This window comes from Uloborus diversus, chromosome 2 (assembly GCF_026930045.1).
Source record: "Uloborus diversus isolate 005 chromosome 2, Udiv.v.3.1, whole genome shotgun sequence".
Lineage (NCBI taxonomy): Eukaryota > Metazoa > Arthropoda > Arachnida > Araneae > Uloboridae > Uloborus > Uloborus diversus.
Genome location: NC_072732.1, coordinates 221,330,741 through 221,356,385, shown reverse-complemented (window position 1 = coordinate 221,356,385; position 25,645 = coordinate 221,330,741). Strand labels below are relative to the sequence as shown.

Genomic DNA, 25,645 nt, shown 5'->3' with positions numbered 1-25,645 from the left:
GATCGAGCATTTCAGTGGCAATATATATTTTTTTATTAATTTAATTTGTAATTTGTACCTATGAGTCAGTTTTACAAACAACATCCAACCTAATAACCAATCAATATCAATACATATGTGTTTTATTTTTATAACATTAAGTTATCAGATTTCGCAAATGATTGTAAATATCATATGAAAATAGCCTTAAAAGTACATAACTTTTAAAATTTAAATTATAAAAATAATAATATAAAAAATAAATAGCAGTAAATTCAGGATGTATTTACTATTAAAGTGCTGATCGAAAATATCGGATATATACATATATATCAAAACATTCGGATGTATATCAAAGTATAGGATATTTTCGAAAATATGATCTTTTTGAACCCTGATTAGGGACCTCCACTCCTTCGTTGCCCCAGGACCTCCACAGTTCTAAATCCGGCCCTGACAACACTTCCCTTACTTTGCATGTAGAAGTAAAAAGTGAGAGAAATCATTAAGGAAAAGAAAACAGACAATCTTTTTTTTTTAAAAGAAAATCTGTCACTTGATAGTTATACTATTATTTATTGGTCTTTAGTTCATAATTTTTTCAACTAATTTAAAATTTTGGGAATTCAAACAAGCTTTGGAAAATTGTGCACCACTGTCTAGTACTAATTCTATGTAGCCTCAGTACTGCGACAAATAATCTAAAACCTGTAATACCAAGACTCCAAATAAAATTTCAGCAACTTTCTTTTTTTTTGTGTAACAACTAAAAAAAATTCACAACAATTTTATTTCAATATATCGTCCCCTCAGAGCAATAGCAAGATATCTTAGTGTTATTCCTGGGATTAGATGTCTTAGTGTTGCTTTGAGACGATATTCTTACATTTGTATGATTTCTTACCCAGTTCCTGGGTGATCTTCTTCTTAAGGAACTCCATCTTAGAGGCTTCCCCGTGAACCAGCATCACCTTGGAAGGCTCGCAGTGCTGAATCAGCTGCATGATGCCCTTTGCATCGGCATGTGCAGAAAATGACATGTACTGTACAGACATTTTTACTTCAACCTGAAAGCATGAATGATATAGTAGAGGCACAGAAAAATTGAGATTTGTGGACATTGCGTCTGTTGAGAGAAGTGACAACAAAATTCTTTGTAAAGTTTAATGTCATCTTACAACAAGTGAAGGGCACAAAAGTTTTTTCTCGGCAGTATTGTACAATATTTTGAAAATAAATTTTTAAATAAGGCATTGAGAAGCAAAGGGATGTAAGCGGACATTTTCAAGTTTTGAGCAAAACGCGTATAAAGATTACGTCGTAGGCAGGCTTTCATTGATTTTTTTCCGAAACTCATACTATACAGCAGTACCTACCAGGGCTACTAGTACTGTCTCTTGCCCTAAGACAGAGATGAGGTTCACCTACCATGTGTACTGGTTATTCTCCAAATTTTTAATTTTGCCACTTGCATCCCTTTGCTTCTCACTGCCTCAAATAATAAAATATTTTAAAAATATTTTGCTCATACAATGAGTAAATAAAACTAATAAAACCATATATCAGTGAAACAAGGGGCATAACATTGAAACTTTCACCAGGCACCATAAAAATTCTTTAGATGTTTCTTGTTATACAATTGCAAAGACTTCTACATCCAATTTTACTTGTTTTGTATGTGCCACCAATTTGGTAGTTTCAACTTGGATAAAATAAGTAACACTTAATTAGAGATTTAAATATTTGACTTTAAAAGAAACAGAAGTAAAACATTAGGAGTTAAGTTCCCCCCCCCCCCACCAAAAAAAAACAAAAAAACTTATAAGTTAGATTAAAAATATGCACCAAAGTTTTGTTTACATTTTAGTGATAAACAAAAAAAATCATACCAGGTATTTCTTTAGTATCTTATCAACTGTCATCATTTTGAAACTTTCATAAATTGCTTGTTGTGCATCAAATGAGTATAATACATAAACTGAAACACTAATAACAATTTAGGGAAACCTCCCACGCTTAGTAAAATTTTGGGAGCAAAATAAATCATAAAATCTTAAATGGGTAATATTAATTTAAGTTAAATAGAGAATTAAAAATAATAATAACTTCAAAATCTGATGGATTATATCATTTTTTTAAACTTTACTATATTTGCATTGTGTGATGTGATTGTTAACTTTATCTATTGGAATGCTTATATCATTATACATTTTAATTTGATATTGTTTTCTGCTGACAAAATATTTTATATCAGCTTCTCTTGTATTTTAGCTAAATTTTTACTAGGTTCCTTTCTTTTTGCATTGCAAATAAAGTTCCTGAAATTTACTATTTTTACCAACCAAAAAAAAAAAAAAAGATGGATGAATTGACATAAATGTGGAAGAAATATTATCAAGTATGAAGGTAAGTATATTTAAAAAATGTTATGGTGAAAAATTATTTAAGGTACAGTCGACACATCTTTTTTTTGGGGGGGGGGGAGATCACAAATAAAATAACCCCCTGTATAAAAACATAACCATTTGGTACTGATAAGTTCCTACTAGATATAATGTGAAAGCTTTTTGCATAATAAAATAACTTAACTTGCTTGGTTTGTTGCACTTAAAAAAAAAAAAAAATCCATTTTGCTAGTTCAAAAACAGAAGGGGGAGAAAAAGAAAAGTTTCTCAAAAAGAAAGATTTAAGTTTATATCATATATGATTTAAAAAAAAAAGAATAAATAAATCACTAATGTTGAATAAAACGAGCACAAATGAGGCAGTGAGAAGCAAAGGGATGTAAGTGGCAAAATTAAAAATTTGGAGATAACCAGTACACATGGTAGGTGAACCCCTCCTCTGCCTTGGGGCAAGAGATAGTACTAGTAGCCCTGGTAGGTTCCGGTATGCAGCTTGATTTAGAAAAAAATTTCAATGAAAGCCTAGCTAGGATCTGATCTTTAAATGCAATTTACTCAAAACTTCAAAATGTCCACTTGCATCCCTTTGTTTCTCACTACCTCAAATAGCTATGAATAAACAGTTCACCATAAAAGGTTTAATTCTTTGTAAAAGTCGAAAACAAAAACAAAACAAAAAAAAAAAGATTTTGAATGAAAAATGAATCAAAACTTGTGCCATAAATACATGAGCGTTAGAGTTAAGGATTTCCTACTCACAATTTGCCTGTTTTCAAATTCAATCTTCTTGGCTCCACTGATGACCTTGTGACCGACGGTTCCCGCCACACAATATCCGGGCATAATGAGCTGCAAGATCAGATAACATTTTCATGGTCTAGTAAATATGAAAGCATTGGATAGCAAGCAGTTAAGGAGAAATGAGAAATTACAAATTACATTGGAAAAATACTGGATGAGAAATGAATAGTTCACATTTAATATCTAACCTCAATAAGACATTTATTTAGTTACATAAAAAGCCTCAGTTATATACAGGAAGTTTCTATTGATAAAATAGTGTCCACACATACAAGCATCAAAAAACTTAAAATCAATCTATAAAAGCACAGCTTTAGAAAGTAACACCTAATTGTGAGTTCTGTACTGCATTATTAATTTTTCATTTAACACTAAAATAAAAATACTTTTTAGATAATGAATAATTTTCTGATATGTTCTTCATTCGTTGTGCCTTTAAAATTTTAAAACAATGAACAAATAATTAAATAAAATAATAAGTCTTATCATTTACAAGAAAAATACAAGTTTTCGTAAAATCACAAGAGATTTTCAAACAAAGTATTTTCTATCAATTATTGAAGAAATTTGATGGCAGAGAAAAGCTTTAAAAGCCCAAACAATTTTGACAAATTCAAGGACTTAAATATCAATTTCCAAAAAAGGCCATTCAATGACCTTAAGAACCCTGGTTGCATCATAATTGATGAACAGATACACAGATCCTCATTGAAAAATAAAAATACTCACAAGTACATACCATGTTGTTTTCGTTTGGGGCCCACTTCCTGAAAATTTGAACGGAGAGCCCAGAGTGAAGCATGCCTGGAGTGGCAAACACTACCATGGGACCAGGGTTGTCTATGTAGGCACGATCAAAGGGCTGTGGAATGAAAAAGAGGGCACTTGTGAATAAGGTGTCATTCAAATACAATCAGATTCTCATTTCTCAAACTGTGGGTTGTGACCTATTGGTGAACCACCGGTCTCTTTTCTGTAGGCCCTAACATTCCAATGACCTATTAGATATGAAGTGAGAGAGTTGATTTATAATTGACTTTAATTTCTAGAACTATTCCAGATTAGACAACCAATAATCTAACCTGAAGATAAATTTTGTCATTGGCCACTTGGTAATGTAATGACTCTTTGACGATTAAATAAAATGCCTAACCAGGGTTGGATACAGAGTAGCATTTTAGGGGGGGGGGGGGATCATGCTGAAAAGTATAGAGTTATAGGTACGGAAATTTTTTTGGAACTGTTTGGGTGTCCATAAAAAGTCCCAAATCTGCCCCTGGTAGAGCTTAGTTAATTTCAGAAGCAATCAAAGGAAATATTATTTCAAATAATATTTACTTCAACAAATAAGTAATACATTTAAAAGATTAAACCAAACACTTCCATTTTATTAATAAAGTATTTGAATACAATGAGTCATAATATATTTTCACGCTTTTCTACATCCTTCTATTTTGTACGCAACACCCTCCCCTTGCATCCGCCCCTGTGATTAACCATTATTACTTCTATCCCCGTAAACTAATTTCCAGTGTCAGAAACTCACAGTACTTTTTAGTTTGGAAGCCAATATGAAAACTTGTGATCAACATTTCCAGTTCACCAACTCACAAGAAAAATAAATTTCTAATTGATAAAAAAATGGCAACTAAATTTGGTCACCAGCAACGAAAAATTTTAATAATTCAGGTCTGCCATAGAAGTTATCATCAGCTTGCATTTGGTTGTCTTAGCAGCACAATGGGAGAAATAGCTGACCAACAACGCAGGTAAATATTTCAGTTATTGCTTATTGCTCCAGGGAAAACTGCTTAAAAAGAGGGAAAGAAGAAAATAAAAATTTTTGCTCCAAGAAATTTGACAATTATGCTTTCCCCAGGGTTCGCCGATATATATCAGTTGATATATGTCATGATATATATCACGATATATATCCAATATTTATTTTGAAAATATCATGATATTTTGATATTTATTTTTTCAACAATGTATTTTAAATAAAAAGTATATTAATCAAAGTAAAATTATTTTTTATAATAATTTATTATAAAAAATATCCAAAAAGGTATGTTCTATATTTTTATGATGTACAATACATCATTAATATAACAAAGTAAAATAATATTCCATTTTTACTAGTATTTTATACTCATAAAATTATTAGTAATGAAACAATTTTAACTCATATTAAAAGTGCCTAATTAAATGTTAAATATTGCTCAGAAAAAAAAAGAAGATGTCTTCTCACAGAAGAAAAATGAGTAAAACAGCTAATGCTAAATTAACTCCATTAAAATTGATAGAATTGTAAAATGAAATATTAGATATTGACTTAAAAATAATGAAAGAAACATTAATTTTAAGTTTACATATTGTAGCAATAAAGCAAGAAAATAAAGAGTGATTTGAGGATGCATTTACTATTTTGAAGACTTTAGTTTGTGCTAATTGAAAGTATCGGATATATATCAAAATATCTGATATATATCAAAATATCGGACATTTTCGAAAATATCATATTTCCTGGCTTTCCCTAAGTTAAAATGTGCAAAACTGTGGTAAAAAATAATATAATTAAAATTGATGGTTATCAAGAAATTACTAATTTCTATTACAATAACTTATTAGTCTGAAAATAAATATTGTTACATTTTTCTAAATGAAAGAAACTGAAAAGTTTAGTTTCAAATACTTTTCCTAGATAAATACAAGAGCACAAACTAACCTTTATGTGCTTGAAGTCAAACATATTCCTGTGAACGAAGGTCTGTTTTATTTTCTGGTTTGTCCATGTGATGAACATTTTGTAAAATGTAGTAGCCTAAAAAATAGAAATCAGAATTTATTCTGTAGTCAGTATAATACCTTTATTCAAAAATTGAGATCATTGCCACAACTCACTTTTGGTACACATGTCAACAAATATGCATAAATAGTATATCCATTACCTTCAAGTTTTAACAGACTTCATAACTACTTACGTAGATTGAAAGTGCAAATTGTTACATTACTGGAGTATAATTTTAACATTTATTATGAAAATGTTCATTGCAGAATTTAAAAGGAAGATCTTCCATTCTTTTGCCACGTTTAGAAAAACTGACATGCTTGCATACTCATACGAAATAATGCATGATGTTCCTAGTTTACATCATTGCAAACTTCAAACTCATATTAAATTCAGCAGAAGATTTAAAAGAAAGTATATGTAGAACAATATTAAAAACTTGCCTTCTCTGTGAGGCCAACAGCAAAGTAGATGGGTATTTTGAGGTTCATGCGCTCCCAGTACGTCTCTAACAGGATGCACATCTCTTGGGCCCTGCCCAGTGCAAACACCGGAATCAACACCTGAGGGAGAAAAAGAGAAAAGCTGCTTTATGAACTTAAGTCAACTTATAACATTGTGAATTTCGTAACCTGATTTCAAGTTGCTAGGAAAACTGCTTTAATGCTCTTAAAATGCAAACAAACTAAAAACGTTCTCTAGAAATGCAATTATCGTGGAATAATTTCATTTAAAAATATTTTTGTTTTTATTTATTTATTTATTCATTTTTTTCAAGTTTGGAAGTTGTTAGGATCTCACATCAAAAGTTATCTGTAAAAGTAAACTGTAAAGACACTGAAAGTAATATTTGAGAATAAACTACAGTCTTCAATCTAATGTCATTAGTTGAAAGTTTATGAAAAGATCTAAAATCAAAGCTCAAATCATTATAAGTTTGAGAGGAATTTGAACTCGTTGTGAAAATCAGTACTGTGAAAATACTATAAGCAGCAAATTTTAATATTGTTAAGAGTTCGTGATACAACTTCAAACTTTCTTTAAATGATGACACAGTTCTTGAGAAAACACAGGAGATTTATTTACAACTATGTACAAGAAATATCGTTAACAACTCTGAATCAATCATCAGCAATTAAGCAAATATCAATTAACACCAAAAACTCAACGGTCACACACGTATTTACATCCAAATATGCAAAAATACAGCTCAAAGGCTTCACAAAACAGAGCTACTACATGCTCTCCAGAGCACCCCTGACACGATTCACAAGCAAAAACTAACTCGAGACTGACTCCCCCGTCGGCAGTGGCTATTTACAAATCTCGAAAGAAGTTTCCACAAAATTTGAAATGCTTCTCGTATTTTCTTTTTATTCATTCACGAATCTTATCAATAAAAAATAGGGGGACCGTATACTTCAGTCGAATGTCAGGGGGTTGTATGTACATTACAAGAAACTATTTACGGGTTACGTTACTAAGATAATTTTAGATGAAAAATAACGGAATAAACGCCAAATTCAGCCAGATTACAACAAATTAATCAAAAAAATAATTACTATTTACAGAATTTGTAACATATGTTTCATTGGGGGGACTTTTTATCCGAGTCTACGCAAAGCTTTGTAAAAAAAATTATCTTGTCTTACTTGGAACTTTTTAATTAAATTTTAAACATGCATTTTAAAAAAATCAAATCACATTTTAATTTGTAGTACATTTGTTAAGAATTTCATAATAAATAAGAACATTTTGAAGAGTAAAGTATAAAAAAAATATAAAATCCATACTCTAATTATTTTTTTTTTCTTTAGTTTCAAAAAGCACCAAAAGCCCTCCGCCCAGAGGGATATATCCCATTGAAATAACTCCGCCCTGAAAGTATTAAATTGGAAGACAAAAGACCTCATACCTTACCACCTCTCTCTACACAGTCGTGAACTTTGGTGAGAAAATCTCTCTCGCGACAGCGCTTGGAATCTCGGATGGTGGTACCGTATGTGGATTCTGTGATCAGCAAGTCTGGACGGCACTTGTCGATCCAGGCAGCCCCCAGATGCCTGTCAGGGGTGGTGTTGAAGTCTCCCTGAAGGGGATCAGAGAAAAAACAATGATCAGAATAGAAATTTAGCAGTTGATGCAATCGTGAACTTACTGACACTCATTATTCTAAGGTAAAGTTACCTTATTTTGCATAACTTGATTTTAAATGAAAAAAACAGCAAAGTCTCTTTATAATGAGTTGATGAAGTTACTAGAAGCACAGCGAAAGAAAAAAAAAATCAAACCTAAGGCCACATTGATTTTATTGATAATGATGCTGTGGAACATTAAAGTACTGCTCATAAATTTAGATAATTGATAAAAGTAATTAGTCAATAGTTAATATAACTTCAACACAACCTAGTTCCTTCGACTTTCCTTGAATTGATCTAGAAAACACAAATACAAAAGTGACGACCAGCAACAGGCTCTGGGCCCAGCCAGACTGGTCCTAGTCAATTTACAATCCCCAGTGAAGATCAATGGCCCTCTTAAAACTGTCTACTCCCTTGCTCATTACCACCTCTTCTGGTAAGCTGTTCCAAGGTTCCACTACCCTGCTGTAATAATAATTTTTCCTAACATCCATGTTAGCCTGAGATTTAAACAGCTTAAAACAATGACCCCTTGTCCTGTTTTCAGTGCTAAACTTTAGCCCCGTAACATCTTTCGTTTTAATAAATTTAAACAGCTGAATCATGTCCCCTCGGTCTCTTCTTTGCTCAAGACTACATTTTTAGCCTTCTAAGCCTGGAATCATAGTCTAAGTGAGAAAGTCCATTTATTAGCCTTGTAGCCCACCTTTGAACCCTTTCCAATACATTAATATCTTTCTTAAGTTAAGGAGACCAAAACTGAACAGCATACTCCAAATGAGGTCTTACCAAACTTCTATACAAGGGCAGAAGAACTTCTTTAGATTTGTTTGAAATAGATCTATTGATAAACCCAAGCATCTTATTGGCTTTGTTACTAGCAAGTATACTGTATGAGATTATTTTTGTTTATTATAATTTCTACTTTCATAAGAGAGAAAATAAAGTAACATTCCCTACAAAAAGTTTACTACCCCTCCCAGCCCCCCCCCAAAAAAAAACCCCTCATTAAAATATGGCAATACTAGTAAGGTTACATTAGTGTTCAACATTTGCTTTTCATTAAAATCAAATTTTAATCAATCAATCTACAAATTACTTTTGCACTTTGAAATTTTTTCTTAACATGCCTAAGCTAAGCTGAAAACAGTTAATTTAGCCTTTTAATACTTTTACGAAATTCTTTATTTTTTTATACCAGCAATTTTTTCTGACAATCCAGGAAGTTTCGGTTACAAAGTCAATAAAGGTTGATTTCAAAGGCTTTTCATTTCACAATGAATAAAAATTTTATTTATTAATTTATTTAGGTAGAATATAAAAGTAAAAATGTTTTTAAATTAGCAAATTAATTTTTGCCAGGGAATAAACTAATTGATGTCTTGGAAAGGTGAAAGAAGCTTCTTTCTTCGTTTTTAGTCTGTTTTTTAAAATCTTTTTTTCCATAATAAAATGTTTTATAAAGAAATCTTAATATTAACTTGCTTTTTGGCATCATTTACATAACATGATAAGAAAAAAAAATTAACAAAAGCAAGACGTTTCCAATATTTTCCCTAAGCAAAACAGCATGAGGATTTATTTTATTTTTATAAAACAAACTCAACAGAAATAACCACAGTGAAGCATCCTTTATACGTTTTTGAAGGGACTGTATGAAAAGAGCGTATAAATGAAAAAAATGTATAATAGGTAAACGTTAATGTATATTAGACTTTGCACGGACCAATTTGAAAAACGTGTAATTGATAAAAAGGTATAAAAGAGAAAGGTATAAACGGTGCTCCACTGTATTATTGTTAACACATTTATTTAAAATATAGCTATTTTGGTGAAAACACATTTTGTGTGGATGATTTCTAGAATTCAATTTAATCGCATGAATTTCTAACAGGAGGATACTCACTGTGTAGACCACCGACTGAGAACCAACCCGTATTAAGAACATGGCTGCACCCAGGACGTGTCCTGCATAGTATGCTTTGATCTCCATTTCATCATCCACCTACACAGAAAAGTAAAAACTTGTTTGTAAATGAAAACAACACATCACATCTCCAGAACTAGGCATGCGATTCAAATATAGACAAAAAACTCAAATTTTGCAGAAAAAAGTGCAAAACTTATGAGCAAGAGGAGAGAAAATATTATACAAAGTATATGATCTTCAGATGTACACTTAAGTGCAATTTAGCCATAGACAACATGTTAATCTGGCATACTACCAAGTTACGATCATTCCAGCTGAATAAATTTAACAGGGTTAAAGTAAAAATAGCGATGGGATTTTGATTCACACGTTTTATAATGTTACTAGTGCCTAATTAATTTATTGCATTCTCTAAGTTGAAAAAGAGTGGAAACAGTTTCTATGGAAAGAGCAAAAAGAAAATACAATGTTTCATTTCGTCAGGAAAAGTAGAATCAAAATGGTAAGCACAAAATTATGTTGTTAAAAATGTATCAAGTAATTTTTGTAGTAAGAATATAAATCGAATATAGTTTAGATTTAAGAAATTATTCAGTGAACAAACTGTCATTTGCTCATAACTGTGTCTAAATAGGCAAAAGCGCACGTCTGTGACGAACAAACTACCACCCCTGCAAATTAATAGAAGTGTCCACTTCCGCCTATCAACCAGATATGTCAGGCGGAATGGCCCATGTAATTGATGGTCAGACGGTAAGGCCTTATTAATTTATTGCATTCTGAAAGTTGAAAATGAGAGAAACAAGATGAGTTTCTATGGAAACAACAGAAACAAAATGTTTTCATTTCATCTAGAAATGTAAAAGCAAAATGGTAAGCTCAAAATTATGTTGTAAAAAATATTAATCAATTTTTGTAGTGAGATTATAGATCGAATAGAATTTAGATTAAACGAACTATCCCTGTGAACAAATTGTCATTTTTACAAAACTACGTCTACTTAATTAGGAGGCAAAAGTGCACATCAGTAATGAACAAACTACCGTCCCTGTAAATTAATATTATACGTCCATTTCCGCCTATAAACCGGATGTTTACCTTTCATATCATCCATAGTTAGACTGCCGCTATTGCTCATATAAAAGCAAAGTTTTTTCCCCTGTCCAAGAATAATTCTTCCAATTCCTTTCAATGCATAAAGGATTTTTCTACCAACAGTCTAGGTGAAAATAGGAAAAATATGCAACTTAATGAAGTTGCAATGGGTTATATGCGGTGTTAATAGTATGTTTTCCTTAAACTCAAGTATTTAATGCAGACTGAACAATTACCATTACACGTGTATGTTTACTTGTGTTACCAATTAAAATGGTCATCAGTTGTTCCTAAATGGCAGATTTTATTTCGTCTAAATTTTTTTGCTTCGATTATATATGCTACTCGTACGAATGACAGACATAAATCAAAACAGTAATGACACAAATCCAGCTCGATCACAAAATATGCAATATATTCACCTGTACTGTCTCATGCAGTCCGACAGTGGTGACCTTTTTCATGCAATCTTTCACCATCGTCGAGGTGAAAAAGTTGGTCTCTCCCTTTTTGTCCACTGTGATTCTTCGATAATCTTCCTGAAATCACACAATGGCATTTTACAATGAGTACAAAAAACATATCAAATCAAAAAATACTTTTCAATGCAGTGCCACTCATAGAAAACTAAAAATATCGCAATCATGGATGGTCTCATACAGCCTTTACTCACTTCTTGATAAAAAGTTCAAGACTTTAGAGCACAATTGACCAAAATAAGAAACAATTAATATTGACTTTGAAGTATTTCAAAAACTAAATCATATTTTGCATGATGAACCGCATCTATCAAACGGTACTTATGCCCAACTAAGAAGGTGCTGAATTTTAATAATAACGAGCTGATATGTGCATCACATGGCTTCCTTTTACTCCAATTTAATGTCATTTTCCCATTGCAATTTTAAGGTGATTTAGTAGTTTACTCTCTAAACATCACCAACAGTGGCCAAAATGAAACCAAATTTTAAAAAAAAGTTAAATTTGTGGCCAAATTAGACAAAACTCCGCTGCGACAAAACTTGGCGATGGAAAGATTGGCGATATATCGCCAAGTGTCCGACAAATTATAACACAACTTGAGTTTACATCAAAATTAACAATGATTTCTCCCCAGAAGGGGCAAAAGACACCCTTAGGAACATCCGAATGCAACCAAAAGGGAAGGTGCACAACTAGTCCCCACTAGGAATCTACGTTCCAAATTTCAACTTTCTAGGACATACCGTTTTTGAGTTATGCGAGATACATACACACATACATACGTACATCACGAGAAAATTCGTTGTAATTAACTCGGGGGTCGTCAAAATGGATATTTCGGGTGTCTGTACATTGCTAGGCATATATCCACGTGTGATAGGGTCGAAAAAAAAACTCAACATTCATTCGGGGGTGAGAAAAATGGGAATTAAGGCCGATTTTTGAGTGAAATTTTTTTCGCGAATACTATACTTCCTTTTTTGCAAAAGGAAGTAAAAAGGGAAATTTTTTGTGAGAAATATGTATTCCGATTTGTTTACTAAGCCAAAAAAGGAAGATAAATTCCAGTGTTTTACTTTTGTATAAATATCTTCTTTTTAAAACCAGGAATATAATGGCCACTTTTAATTGGTAAAATATTCTTAACAATTCAAAACCTATTAAAAAAATTTAAGTTTATTTGTGTGTGTGTGTGTGTGTGTGTGTGTGTGTGTAATTACATTCCTTATAAAAATCCAGTTTACTTCAGACTTGGCATTTTACTGAATTGGGCATTTTGATGCTCTGCAAATCACACAGGGATGAAACCTCCATGGGTTTCATCCTGTTATGGGTGGAAACCCATGGAGGTGTTTTCCAAAAAAAAAATCTAGTTTCCTCAGATCTTTGCTAAACTCAACACAGAGGTTCTTTGATGCTCAGGAATCGTCATATGAGAGATTTTGCCTCCCTATGGGGAGGGGAAGCAAAAACTCCGCTGCGGGAGGGGGGTTTTAATGCAAATCCAGTTCATGTTGGATGTTTGTCAAATTTGGCTCAGAGGTCCTTTGATGCACATGGAGGGGGAGGGGGGGGGGGTCACTAGAACATTTGAAATACAGTAGAACCTCCTTTAAGGGACACCTCTATTTAAGGGACATTTTTTCTGGTCCCAGGCCCTTTAAATAAGGACTTCCATGTATTTGCCTCTAATTAAGGGACATTCTATTTAAGGGACAGTCAGAGAGAAAAAAATTACAAAAAATTATGTACAAGTGCATAAGAAAGAATGAATTTACTGGAATCCACAAGTTTCACTTTTCCTCCAAAAATTGAGGAGAGTTTAACACTAACATATGTTAAAAAACAAGCATACATTGTAAAAGTCATGCTGAAAGTTACATGCACGATTTGCCCATCAAGATATGTATTCAAGTAGGTTCAGGGCCAAAGGAGAGGGCACAAACTGAATAGCTTTTTATATAATAATTGAAATGTGAACACTAATTGTAATTCATAATGTCTTGCATTGTAAATTACGTGATATGAAGCAAATTCATGCGATGAATTACTTCAAAATAGTTGCTTTATGCTGCAAAATTTTGGACTTACCAAATTTTGGACTCAATTTTAATTAATAAAATAATAAAAACTTAAAAAATGTATTAAGTGTACATTTTATTTAGTTGTGTGTGAAAAATGTATAGTATTTAATCCAGGGTTGGTAAAAAAACTGTTTTTTTTTTTCAAAAAAAACCAAAAAAATGGGTTTTTTGGTTTAAACCAGGTTTTTTTGGTTTAAACCGGGTTTTTTTTTTGGTTAAAATACTATTTGCGAGAAAAACAATTTTCAGAAGGTAATTAAGGTTCCATGTAATTAGCAGTTATTCAATAGTCGCATTATACCTAATTTCTTGATTAATTAAACAGATTAGAACAAAATCTTGTAACTAAATTAAATAATTAAAATAGCTTTCTGCAGGGAAATATTGATTGAAATGTTTGACTTGATTAACATATTAGTATGCATGTATATATAGACCCTTTATGATACGAAATACTGGCTTCATTTTTGATTTCATCAAATGAAAGCCAGATTAGGTCTTTTTTCTACCAGAATTAGACATTCTTTTTAAAACAATATGAGTAAGTAATTTTTGTAAACTGCACAGGTTAGCTAAGGCAAAGCAAATACCAAAATCCCAATTCCAATGAACAAAAGGGGGGGGGGGACTAAGAATTATCTGCACCCAATAGTCATAAAGCAGTATAGGTGTATAGCCAATCAAAATCTTTTGAGCACACAGAATCTAAAAAAAAAAAAAAAACACCAATGGAGAGTGTAGTTTATATGTGAAGATTTATATATTTCTCAATCAATTTTTACATATACATTTGTATTTTGTTCTGTGAATTTAAAAATTTATCTTTTAATCTTTCTACATTATAATATAAGGAACTATTATGTATCATAATATGAAGTATAAACTTTTTTTTAAAATTTGATTCAAAAAATATTATTTGTGTTCACCTGCAGAACAAATCTTAATTTTTAGGTGAAAACAATTAAGTTAGACTGTTGATTACCTTACAAGTCAAAGTTAAAATTCCAGGAAAGTGCAAATAAATGGGCAAAAATGTCACACCCCTGCAACAGGAGTGAGCAATGTAATGGATTGCATCTACAATAAAAAATTCAATCCTTAGTAAATCTTAACTAATCATGCAAATTAAGCAGAATGAGGGAAGTTGACTGAAATCTGCTTTATGGCACATATATGAAATAAAAATATATTAATATTTTTTTTCGATTAAAGCTTGTAATACATTTTGAAGAAGCAACTTTGCAATTTTAGTATTTGTCTCTGCAACTTAGCTAGGAACTTAGCATAAATGGAATTTTACATTTTTCAATATGTGTGGGGAAATCAATGTAAACCTGTAAAATGGATTTTTTTGGGGCTTTTTTTTAAAAAAACCATTTAAAAAAAACCGCATTTTTTTTTTAAAAAAAACCAATTGGTTTAAACCAAACAACCCTGATTTAATCTTAACCATTAATAGTCTAAGTTCATAAGAAAAATTATATTGAGTTAACACATTGTGCATGCATAAATTAAAATACCTCCGAAAGAGACACCTCTATTTTTGGGACAAAATGTCTGGTTCCATTAGTGTCCCTTATTGAGAGGTTCTACTATAGAACAAATACCTCTTAATAATAATGACTGGATTTTTGGAATTTTAAAAAAATCCTAAATTTTGAGACATGAAATTGCTCTTTTCTACACATTGAAGGGGAATCGTATACTTTTTTTTTTACAATTTAAATCTCATTGTTGAACATAAAGTCACTTGGCACAACTTTTATTTTTGAGATAGACCATGCAATGCAGCTAGTAAACCATAAGACTGAGAGGGAGGGAGAATTGCTATTTTGTTTGACTCAGCTTTAGTAACAAGAGATGAATTTTAAAAGAAACTGAAAGAATTTTTACATAACTGCTGGAAGTTGGTAAGGATTTGAAACAAGCAAAAAACCATTCTGTAAGAAATTATACACGTTCAGGAAGTAGCCTTACACTGCTGCAGCAAGGTAAACAGCAGTTAAGTAAGACAAACAACATTAAAAAAAAAGCACAAATTTGCCAATTACAGCAGACACGTGTTTCGGCGTTACAGGGAACGCCTTTTTCAATGCAAAAAGTAATGAGCTTAAAGCTTATGGATGAAAAGACTTTCATCCATTTTGTGCTCAATCCCCTCATCATCCAATTTGTGCTTTTTTTAACGTTGTTTGTATTACTTTACTGTTCAGCACAAAGGTATTTATTTATCTTAAACAGCAGTATTTGCGGAAATGAGCTCTCGAGCTATTTGAAGAAACATGTTTAGGATTCCATAGGACATGTTGGAAATTGACTTGTTTTCGTGCTTTATTTTCAAGGGAAACCAGTTAAGCAAGTTTGTGCAGTTAAGCTAAATTACAATAGATAGCAGAAATGCAAAAAATAAAAAATGAAAAATTTGCAGATACTGCCCATTACTTTCACAGGGCAGTACACAATACTAAATTAATTGAGTTTCAAGTACTTAATTCTTCAAACTCAGTTACTTGAGCATTGTGAATATGAATGATTTATGAAGGTCACCCTACCAACAAGATTGGACAGATCGCTTTTGTAGGCATGGTCATGTAAATGGGCCCATTGTAGCCAACCATCTCAGTCATGTAGGGCAGAGCACCACAGTGGTCCAAATGAAAATGGCTGAAAGAAAGGAAGCACAAAAGAATTAAAACCAATGGACTAAAGTGTAAATGAATCATCACAACTATAAGAAAGCAAACCAAACTTAAATTCACACAAAGCAAGGTACATTACAACCTCGTTTATCAGGACTAACTGGGACCAAAAGCAATCTGAATAAGTGAAACTAGTATGGATAATAAGCAAAGTAAATTCTTAAATAAGCACTTACCGTTCATTTAAAAAAAAGAAAAAAAAAGGGAAATCATATTTTGCAGTAAAACTAAATAGAATTGTTAAAAGACATAAAAAAGACAGCAAAATAATTTTTTAAATTCTTAAAAAAAAAAAAAAAAAATAGTCTACTGTTCAAACACATGCATCATTTGAATAAAGCAAAATAAAGCAAGATTGATCTAACAGCTTATTATTATAGTTCAGATGCAGTGGTGTTTGTCAGATTACAAAAAATTACTGTACAATCTATGCAGAAGTACATGTAAACAAAATAAAAAGTAAATGGTTGGGATAATATAATAATGTTCAGTAGTTATCACAATTTAAAATTATCTCGATGTAAGCATAATTTTTTTATTCTGATCCATTTGTATGATTGTTTCACAGATGGCAGACTTAGATTATAAAAACTTTGTAGCATAAAAAAAATATTTAAAAAAAAAAATGTTTTGAAAGTATTTAATTTCAATGTAACAGTTACAATAATTAGGTAAATACGTAAATTTCATACATTAGGCTTTCTCCTAACTTTTTACAACTCGACTCGAAAATATTCAGGCCATGCACTTGAGAAGGGATTTTATGGAAATTACAATGGTCATAAAAGAATAGCTGCAGATGGTGATTTAAATTCATTAGATAGTCATAGATTCATAGATTTAAAAGGAGTGCAAAAAAAAAAAAAAAACAGGAGACAAAAAGACAAATATCAAATGCATAAACGAAAGAGTTCTTACCTGATAATGACACAGGACAAGTGTTGTGTAAGGTTGCCCTGATTGATGAAAGAGAAATCGGGGAAAACGCCTCTGAAAGAAGAAAAGCAAAATAAAATTTATATTTGCTAGTTTGATCATTTCAGAAAAATAAGAAAAGCAATTGGTTCAAATACAAATGCAACGGCCAGCACCAAGTTCTGGGCCCACCTCGGCTGGTCGTTTTCAGTTTATTAGTTTCCAAAGAAGATCATTGAATCTTTTAAAGCTATCATCCCCTTGCTCATTACCGTCTTTTCCAGTAAGCTGTTAAGAGTGCCCACAAACCTACTAAAGTAGTAGTTTTTCCTTATTTCCAGGTTGGCCTGAGATTTGAATAGCTTAAAACAATGACCCCTCGTCCAGCTTTCCGTGTGAATATTTAACCCATTAACATCTTTCATTTTGATAAATTTAAACTGAATCATGTCCCCTCTAACCCTACTTTGATCCAGGTTTTTTATGCCAAACAACAAGGAAAGGAAAGAAAGAAAAAAAAAAGATAAATTAATTTGAATTTTGGCTTATTGAATTCAAATTATGTTTTTCGCAATCACGAGTGTGTGTATGTAGGCTTGTGTGTTTGTATGTGGGGTATGTGTGTTTGTGTGTGGGGGGTATGTGTATGTGTGTGTAGGCATCTGTGTTTGTGTCTGTGTGCTGGCATAAGTGTGTGGGTAGTTGTGTGTATGAATGTGTGCCTGGGGGGGGTATGTGTATGTGTGTGTAGGCATATGTGTTTGTGTCTGTGTGCAGGCATGAATGTGTGGGTAATTGTGTGTATGTGTGTGCGTATGTTTTTGTGTGTGTATGTGTAGGTGTCTGTATGCATGCGTGTGTGTATGTGTGTGCGTATGTGTAGTTGTGTATGTATGCGCATGTGTGTGTGTAAGACATGGATGCAACCTGCAGACGACTTTCGCTAGAGGAGCAGCATTGTGAGGAGCCGGTCGACGGCGATGGTGCAGAGGGTGGCGGTGGGAAAATAAAATGATAGGACGCAAAAAAAATTAAGTGAGAACAATTCGGAACTCCAGCGCTCGAATACGCAACCTTGCGGTGATTTACAAAACTGCAAATGAAACTAAAACATTGCCACATTGCGTTCCACGTGTGTCTGTTGACGTAAACACAGGCAGTTTGTTCTGAGTATTTATTAACGCAATTGATATGTCTTAGTTTGCTTTCAGCTACAGAAATTAATTCGTCCCTTAGTAGTATTCTCGAGCTTCTCAAAATAATGTTAGTTTTCATTATTTCCTTAATAATTGGTGAAAGCGAAAATTCTGGATTAACAAACTTGGATAACGTTATATAAGGTAAAAAAATTTATTGCTTTGTATGAATTTGTAAGAATAAGGGTTTTTTTTTAATCTTAAATTAATTAAACTTACCATATTTTACAGCAGCATTTAGTTGGAATGGACAGTATGCAAAATATTTTCTTGAATATATTATAAGAATTTACTTTATTCCTTTTATTCTCAGCTGAAAGGTTTCGCCAAATTTGTTTAGGGTTATAGTTTTAGTATAGTGCGAGCAAAGTAGCCTTGGCGAGATTTCGCATTTTTAGTTAAACCATTTTTAATTTTTATCATGAGTGGAATAAAATGGTAGTAAGATTACAGAATTCGATAATTAAAAAGAAATAATGGTCAATCAACTGAAAAGAAAACTACCACCATATATCCGTGAGAATTTTGTTGATGATTTGCATAACATGACACAATTAAATCGTAACTCAGAAATTAGAAAAACCGAAACAGAAAATTTTTAAATTAACCTATTCGGGAATTCGAGAGAAATAACTCAGCTACAAATGGAAACCAAAAAGCGCTAGCCAAGCAAGGCAAAAAAGTATCATCTGCTTTCGATAACAATTTGTAATGTCATATTGAATTTTCTAGCATTAATTGTTATTCTTGTCAGGCCACAATTATTATTTAGTTTTATCAAGAATTGATAAATATCAAATTCAACATCGTGGAAATAGCTGCTTAGAACTACGAACTACGTAGTTTGCATTAATCTTTGACGTTTAGTAATGCTTCTTGAATTCTCATTTCTTTCTATGTGGGCAAGAATATCCACAAGACTTTGAAAATTAATTTAAAAAGAATAAAGCGAAAAAATCATACGTACGAACAAAAATCACAACGCTTTTAGCATTTTCTTCGTTACCATGTGCGTTTGTTTTAGTTTTTAAGTCCGCCATTAGACAGTGACTTCAGTGCCCCCTATAGTTCGTTGGAGTTGCGAATAAGCAATCATGATTGCTCAAAAAAAAAAAAAAAAAAAAATCAAGTTTGAAAGGGGGGAAAAAAACAAAAAACATTAATAAAGTCTAAAATTTGGAAATGATTGCAAATTTAATGCTTTTTTGAGTTTCTTAAACTAATTTTTTTCTTTTAGCACGAAGATATTTGTTTATTTCCGAATAGCGGAGGAGTTGATTCTCACCTCATCATTATAACCCATGTGCATTCCACAGTCGAGCATCACACTCTTGCCTCCGATGGACAACAAGATGCAACTTCGGCCAACATCTGAAAGAGGAATTGAATTGCTGCGGTCAGGAAACTATCCACAGAAATACAAATAAAACATTTAAACGGATGAAGTTGTTTCATATTTTGTACTCATTTATTAATTGTAAAATTATTAGAAGTTTCTATTTCAGGGATAGGAGAAAAACGACAACTTTTCACAATATTTTAATTGATATTTAACAAAAAAAAAACGCCTACCATGTACACATGCACGTATGAGGCAGTGAGAAGCAAAGGGATGTAAGTGAAAAAATTAAAAATTTGAAGATAACCTGTACAAAGGGTAGGTGAACCTCTCCTCTGTCTTGGGGCAAGAGATAATACTACTAGCCCTGGAAGGTGATGCAATCCAGCATGAGTTAGAAAAAAAAAAAGAGCTGATGTGTGCATCACATAACTTCCTTTTACTCCAATTTAATGTCATCTCCCTTTTACTGGCAATTTTAATGTGATTCAATAGTTTACTCTCTAAAAATCACCAACAGTGGCTAAATTGAAATCAGATTTTTAAAAAAACACCAAACTTGTCGTCAAGTTGGCGACAAAACTTGGCGACCAAAAGACTGGCGATATATTGCCAAGTGTCCACCAAAATATAACACCACTTGAGTTTACATTGAAACTAATTTCCCACCAAAAAGGGGCAAAAGATCCCTTTAGAATCACCCGAATGCAACCAAACGGGGAGGTGCACAACTAGACCCCACTAGGAGTCTACGTACCAAATTTCAACTTTCTAGGACATACCGTTCTTGAGTTACACAACATACGGACGCACATCCGCACATACATACATACAGACGTCACGAGTAAACCCGTTGTAACTAACTTGGGAATCCTGAAAATGGATATATCGCGTGTCTATACGTTCTTAGGCACTTATCCATGAGCGGTCGAGTCGAAAAACAAACTCAACATTCGTTGGTTCGGGGGTGAGCAAAATGGAAATTGAGGTCGATTTTTGAGTGAAATGTTTTTGCGAATACAATACTTCCTTTTTTGTAAAAGGAAGTAAAAATCAATGAAAGCCTACTTAGGAGGCGAAGGTGAAATGTGACTTAGTGAGATGGGCGGCAGAAGGGGTCAATTTGTTGTAAAAAGGCGAGACATCATTAATGGACATCCCTTTATTTCTACTGAACTTTGCATGAGTCTAAAGGTCACTAATCATGTGCTATAAGCAAAACTATAAACTTTACTACCTCTCATGGTACCAGTGGTACACACAGGTATTTTCTAAGGGGAGGGTCCAAGGTCAAAAGCCTCATTCTCATGTCATACCTCAATACGACATCAAACTAATTGACTTGATTTTTATTGATTCCCAAGAACAAACGAGCTGATGTGTGCATCACATGACTTCCTTTTACTCCAACTTAATGTTATTTCCCCATTACTGGCAATTTTAATGTGATTCAATAGTTAACTTTCTAAGTATCACCAACAGTGGCCAAATTGAAACCAGATTATTTTTTTAAATCGCCAAATTTGTCGCTAAGTTGGCGACCAAACTTGGCGGCTAAAAGACTGGCGATGTATCGCTAAGTGTCCGCCAAATTATAACACCACGTGAGTTTACATCGAAATTAACAATGATTTCCCCCCAAAAAAGGAGCAAAAGACCCCCTTTGGAGCATATGAATGCAACCAAAAAAGAAGGTGCACAACTAGATCCCACTAGGAGTCTATATACCAAATTTCAACTTTCTAAGACATTCCGTTCTTGAGTTATGCGACATACATACACACATACATATGTACATACAGACGTTACGAGAAAACTCGTTGTAATAACCTCCGGAATCGTCAAAATGGATATTTTGGGTGTCTGTACATTCCTAGGCACATATCCACGTGTGGTCGGGTTGAAAAAAAAAACTCAACATTCATTTGGGGGTGAGCAAAATGGAAATTAAGGCCGATTTTTGGGTGAAAATTTTTTCGCGAATACAATACTTCCTTTTCTGTAAAAGGAAGTAAAAACAATAAAACATAAATTATTGAATAAAATTAGCATTGCCAAATAAAACATACTTAAATAAAAAACCAGAAAGCAAAATAATTTACGCTTTTACTTTTCTCATTATTAGAAAATGGATTCAAGTTCATAGAATCTCATTTTCATCTGTAATTACAAAACTAAAAACATGGTTATTGCAGTGTATTCATTTATAATCCTGCTTCTTATGGGAAAAGTGCACAACACTTTAAAAAATCTTTTAACATGAGGATTTAATTTTTTCACTTATTAGAACTGCAATTAATTGTTACTTTTGTTGAAAACTACTCTACGCACAAAATACATAGAATCTTAATCAATCAGGGAAAAAAAGCAAGACCTATGGGAGGCAGGGTTCAAAAATATCATGATATTTAGGAAAATATCAAAAATATCCGATATTTTGATATATATTGGATATTTTGACATATATCCGATATTTTCAATCAACACAAAAACTAAGGTCTTCAAAATTGTAAATGTATCCTCAAATATAACTTTTTATTTTCTTAAATTATAATTACAATATGTAGACTCCAAACTAAGGTTTTTCTCATTATTTATATCTAATATTTCATTTTACATTTTAATCAAATTTTAGTGGAGTTGATTTAGCATTAGCTGTCTTACTCATTTTTCTTCTTTACAAAGTTGTATCATTCAGAAATAAAAAATATGCATTAGTCAGTGCACAGCCATAAGACATTTTCTTTTCTTTTCTGACCAACGTTTAATATTTAACTAGGCACTTTTAATATGAATTACAATTGTTATATTGCTAATATATTTATGAGCATAAAATAAAAATGAATATTATATTACTTTGTTACATTAATCATTATAAAAAAATAGTACATACCTTTTTGGTTATTTTTCATGAAAAATAAATAAAATTACTAGATTAATAATTTTTATATTGAAAATATGGTAGTTGAAAAAATAAATATTGAAAATATCATGATATTTTCAAATTAAATATCGGATATATATTGTGATATATATCATGATATATATTGGCGAACTTTGATGGGAGGAGTCTGGACCCCTCCCTTGTGTGCACCACTGCATGGTACACTTATCTCTAACTGGTTAATACAGGGTTCCAGAGAGTCTTAATTTAGTTTTGATTTTCGTTTGATGTTTTTGTCATTGTGTTGCAATGTTCATATAATAAAGATTTTTATCCACTTCCTGGGGACAGTGGCAGATTTACTAGGGGGGGGGGCGACCGTGCACCCCCCCCCCCAGTTAATACCAATAATATAGAATTAAAGAAATTACTGGCTATCGCTACTAATTTCAATCAAGTACATTCCACAAATTTGCTTTAAATTAAGTTTAGAGAGTTAGCGTAGTCGAGGATGGACAGCGTTTCCCACTTTTTCATTCGAACCTAAGCTCGCCCCTTTTTTGAACTTTAATAGTTTTTATATTTCTATATGTGTCTTCCAACCTTTTTCAGCCATGGATTACACTACACTGGTATGATAATACATTTTGCTATGACTTAGAACAGTGGTTTCCAACCCTGGGGGTGATAGCCCCCAAAGAGGAGCTTTGATACTTCATGAGGGCGATAAGTTCGTGAGGGGCGATTAGTATTTAAAACACAGGATAAAGGAGGGGCACTTGATACCCTGCCCCTCCCCCTACATGACTGGTTTGAGGGAAGGAATATGGCTTTTACGGTTTTCAACCGCCACCCCCCTTGAATAGATTGTAAATCCGCCCATGCCTGGGGAGCATTTGTTTGAAAACACCGTGCTTGACACAAACTACACAAATCAGGTCTTAGAATTTTAGGACTAATTAATTCATTTACTCTTACATTTTATATGATGTTATAAAAGAAAATAATTAACAACTGCTGACAAAACCACTATGGAAATATGGTATCAAAAATTTAAAACTTTTCATTTAAAACAACTTCAGAAAACAAATTTTTTAAGAAAATGTTTTATTTATTTTGTTACATATTAAAATATTTAATTGATAGTTTGAGGTTTTTACTAAGGACACATACATTCATTTGTCAATGTCATTAACATGAAAACTTAGTTCCAGACACATCCATTCTGATATATTCAGACAAATTTGGAACATTCAGTAAATTACCGCCCATTAGCTAGGGCTTTTGAAAAGGTTATAGAAAAAAGGTTTCTTTTTACCAACAAACTAACTAAACCATATAATTATTGTGCACTAGACTTTATATAGCATAGATCTGTACAAAAGAGGTTGAACTAACAAATTTAAAAAATATTAAAATATTGCTACTGTAAATTATTAGTCTATAGGCATAATACAAAGAAATAAATGTATAAAACTTTTCTCAGGAATCATATTTTGCAGACGAAAGAGAACTATCTTTCAGAAGAATTACCTTGTCCTGCACCTGAAAAGAGAAAAAAAGAACATTTACTAAGAGATAGACATAAACCAATTTGCAGGACTTCCAAGAGATTGACTGGACTTGGGGGCAAAGTATTGATATGAAAGCGTTTCTCTTGGGTTGCTGGGTCGTGTGATTTCAGCCTCAGCTAACCTGTCTTCTCGGAATCCCTGCCAATTTGCCTCGAGTTAATTTTACAGACAAAGGGATTCACAATGAAATCGAAACACTTTCAAATTGCAACATAAATTAATCATGAAATTTTAGAAGAAAGTAAAATGCAGGCAACTTTTTGTGCAACAATGGATAGTTACAATACAAATTTAATACAGATAATAAAATTAAAGGATGCCCGTTCTACCCAAGAGTGATGGCAGACCCCCTCAAATGTTATGGAGTGTTAACTCTGAAAACGATCAAGTTGAGGGTAAATACCTAACTAAAATGACAATGCCAATCTGTGCCATCTCATTGAAACAGCCTCCTTGTTTTTTTTGCAATGTATTTGCTTTTGCACTGCAGAAGTTAGGGGTGCCCACCAACAGGGGGGTCATGGCACAGACTGCACCACTGAAATATTTAGGAGGGGGGTGAAGGATGTTTTGACTGGTATTTTTCTCATCTGGGGGGGGGGGCTCTTGCTTTTGGGGGGCTTTTGCGACATTTAGGGGGGCACGCCCTTGTTGTTGCAAGGGGGGCGGGGGAGCACCCCTTCAGAAGTTAACTCCTACTTTCATTTTAAATTTACCTTTATTATAGTTTTATTTCTCACAAAAGTATTAAAAAAGGAAATGTTAACCAAACTATATTTTTAAGCTGGACAATGAAAGAAATAAAACTAGACACTGGAAAAAGTAAACAGCTTTAAATATTATCATTTATAACGTTTCTCATATGTTTTTTGCAAAGTTACTTCCTGAATTCTGACGTTCAAATGAAGAATATATTGGAAAGTTCTGGGAAACAATTTACCTGTTTTCTAAAAAAAATTTCGATTGCATACCTATTATCAGACACAAGTGTTTCTTATAAATAATAAGTCTTAAAAACAATATACTTTGCTTCTTAGGTAAACTGCTTCTAATGGAGCCGGTTAATTTCAGAACAAAATATTAAACGACTTATTAGACCGATTAGTTATGAGACATTGTTCTTACCTAAAGGAGTGACTTTTATAGTTGTCATGGTTCTTCTTTCAAAACATTTAGTTAAAACTCATTATTGAAATGAAAATATATCTACAATGTTTTTGTTTACAATCTTTAAAGTGCATGTATGAATGAAACGTTAAGGAACCGTCCGCAAGAAGTGCCCATCAAAATGAATGACAGCTCTATCAACCAATCAATTTAAGACGTTGTTCA

General features: G+C 32.5%; 1 protein-coding gene across 1 annotated transcript in view; it reads right to left on the bottom strand.

The window, feature by feature from the left end:
• The window catches only part of LOC129216836 (integrator complex subunit 11-like), a 40,963-nt gene extending 15,497 nt beyond the window's left edge, over window positions 1-25,466 (bottom strand). Inside the window, exons 1-12 of the mRNA XM_054851053.1 lie at window positions 25,439-25,466; window positions 24,273-24,284; window positions 17,324-17,393; window positions 16,259-16,370; window positions 11,562-11,678; window positions 10,021-10,119; window positions 7,889-8,062; window positions 6,417-6,536; window positions 5,911-6,006; window positions 3,925-4,047; window positions 3,144-3,233; window positions 884-1,046 (exon numbers count right to left, since the gene is read on the bottom strand). Coding sequence (XP_054707028.1) covers window positions 884-1,046; window positions 3,144-3,233; window positions 3,925-4,047; window positions 5,911-6,006; window positions 6,417-6,536; window positions 7,889-8,062; window positions 10,021-10,119; window positions 11,562-11,678; window positions 16,259-16,370; window positions 17,324-17,393; window positions 24,273-24,284; window positions 25,439-25,466 — 1,204 coding nt within the window. The remainder of the gene's footprint in view (window positions 1-883; window positions 1,047-3,143; window positions 3,234-3,924; window positions 4,048-5,910; window positions 6,007-6,416; window positions 6,537-7,888; window positions 8,063-10,020; window positions 10,120-11,561; window positions 11,679-16,258; window positions 16,371-17,323; window positions 17,394-24,272; window positions 24,285-25,438) is intronic.
• Between the last annotated feature and the right edge of the window lie 179 nt (window positions 25,467-25,645).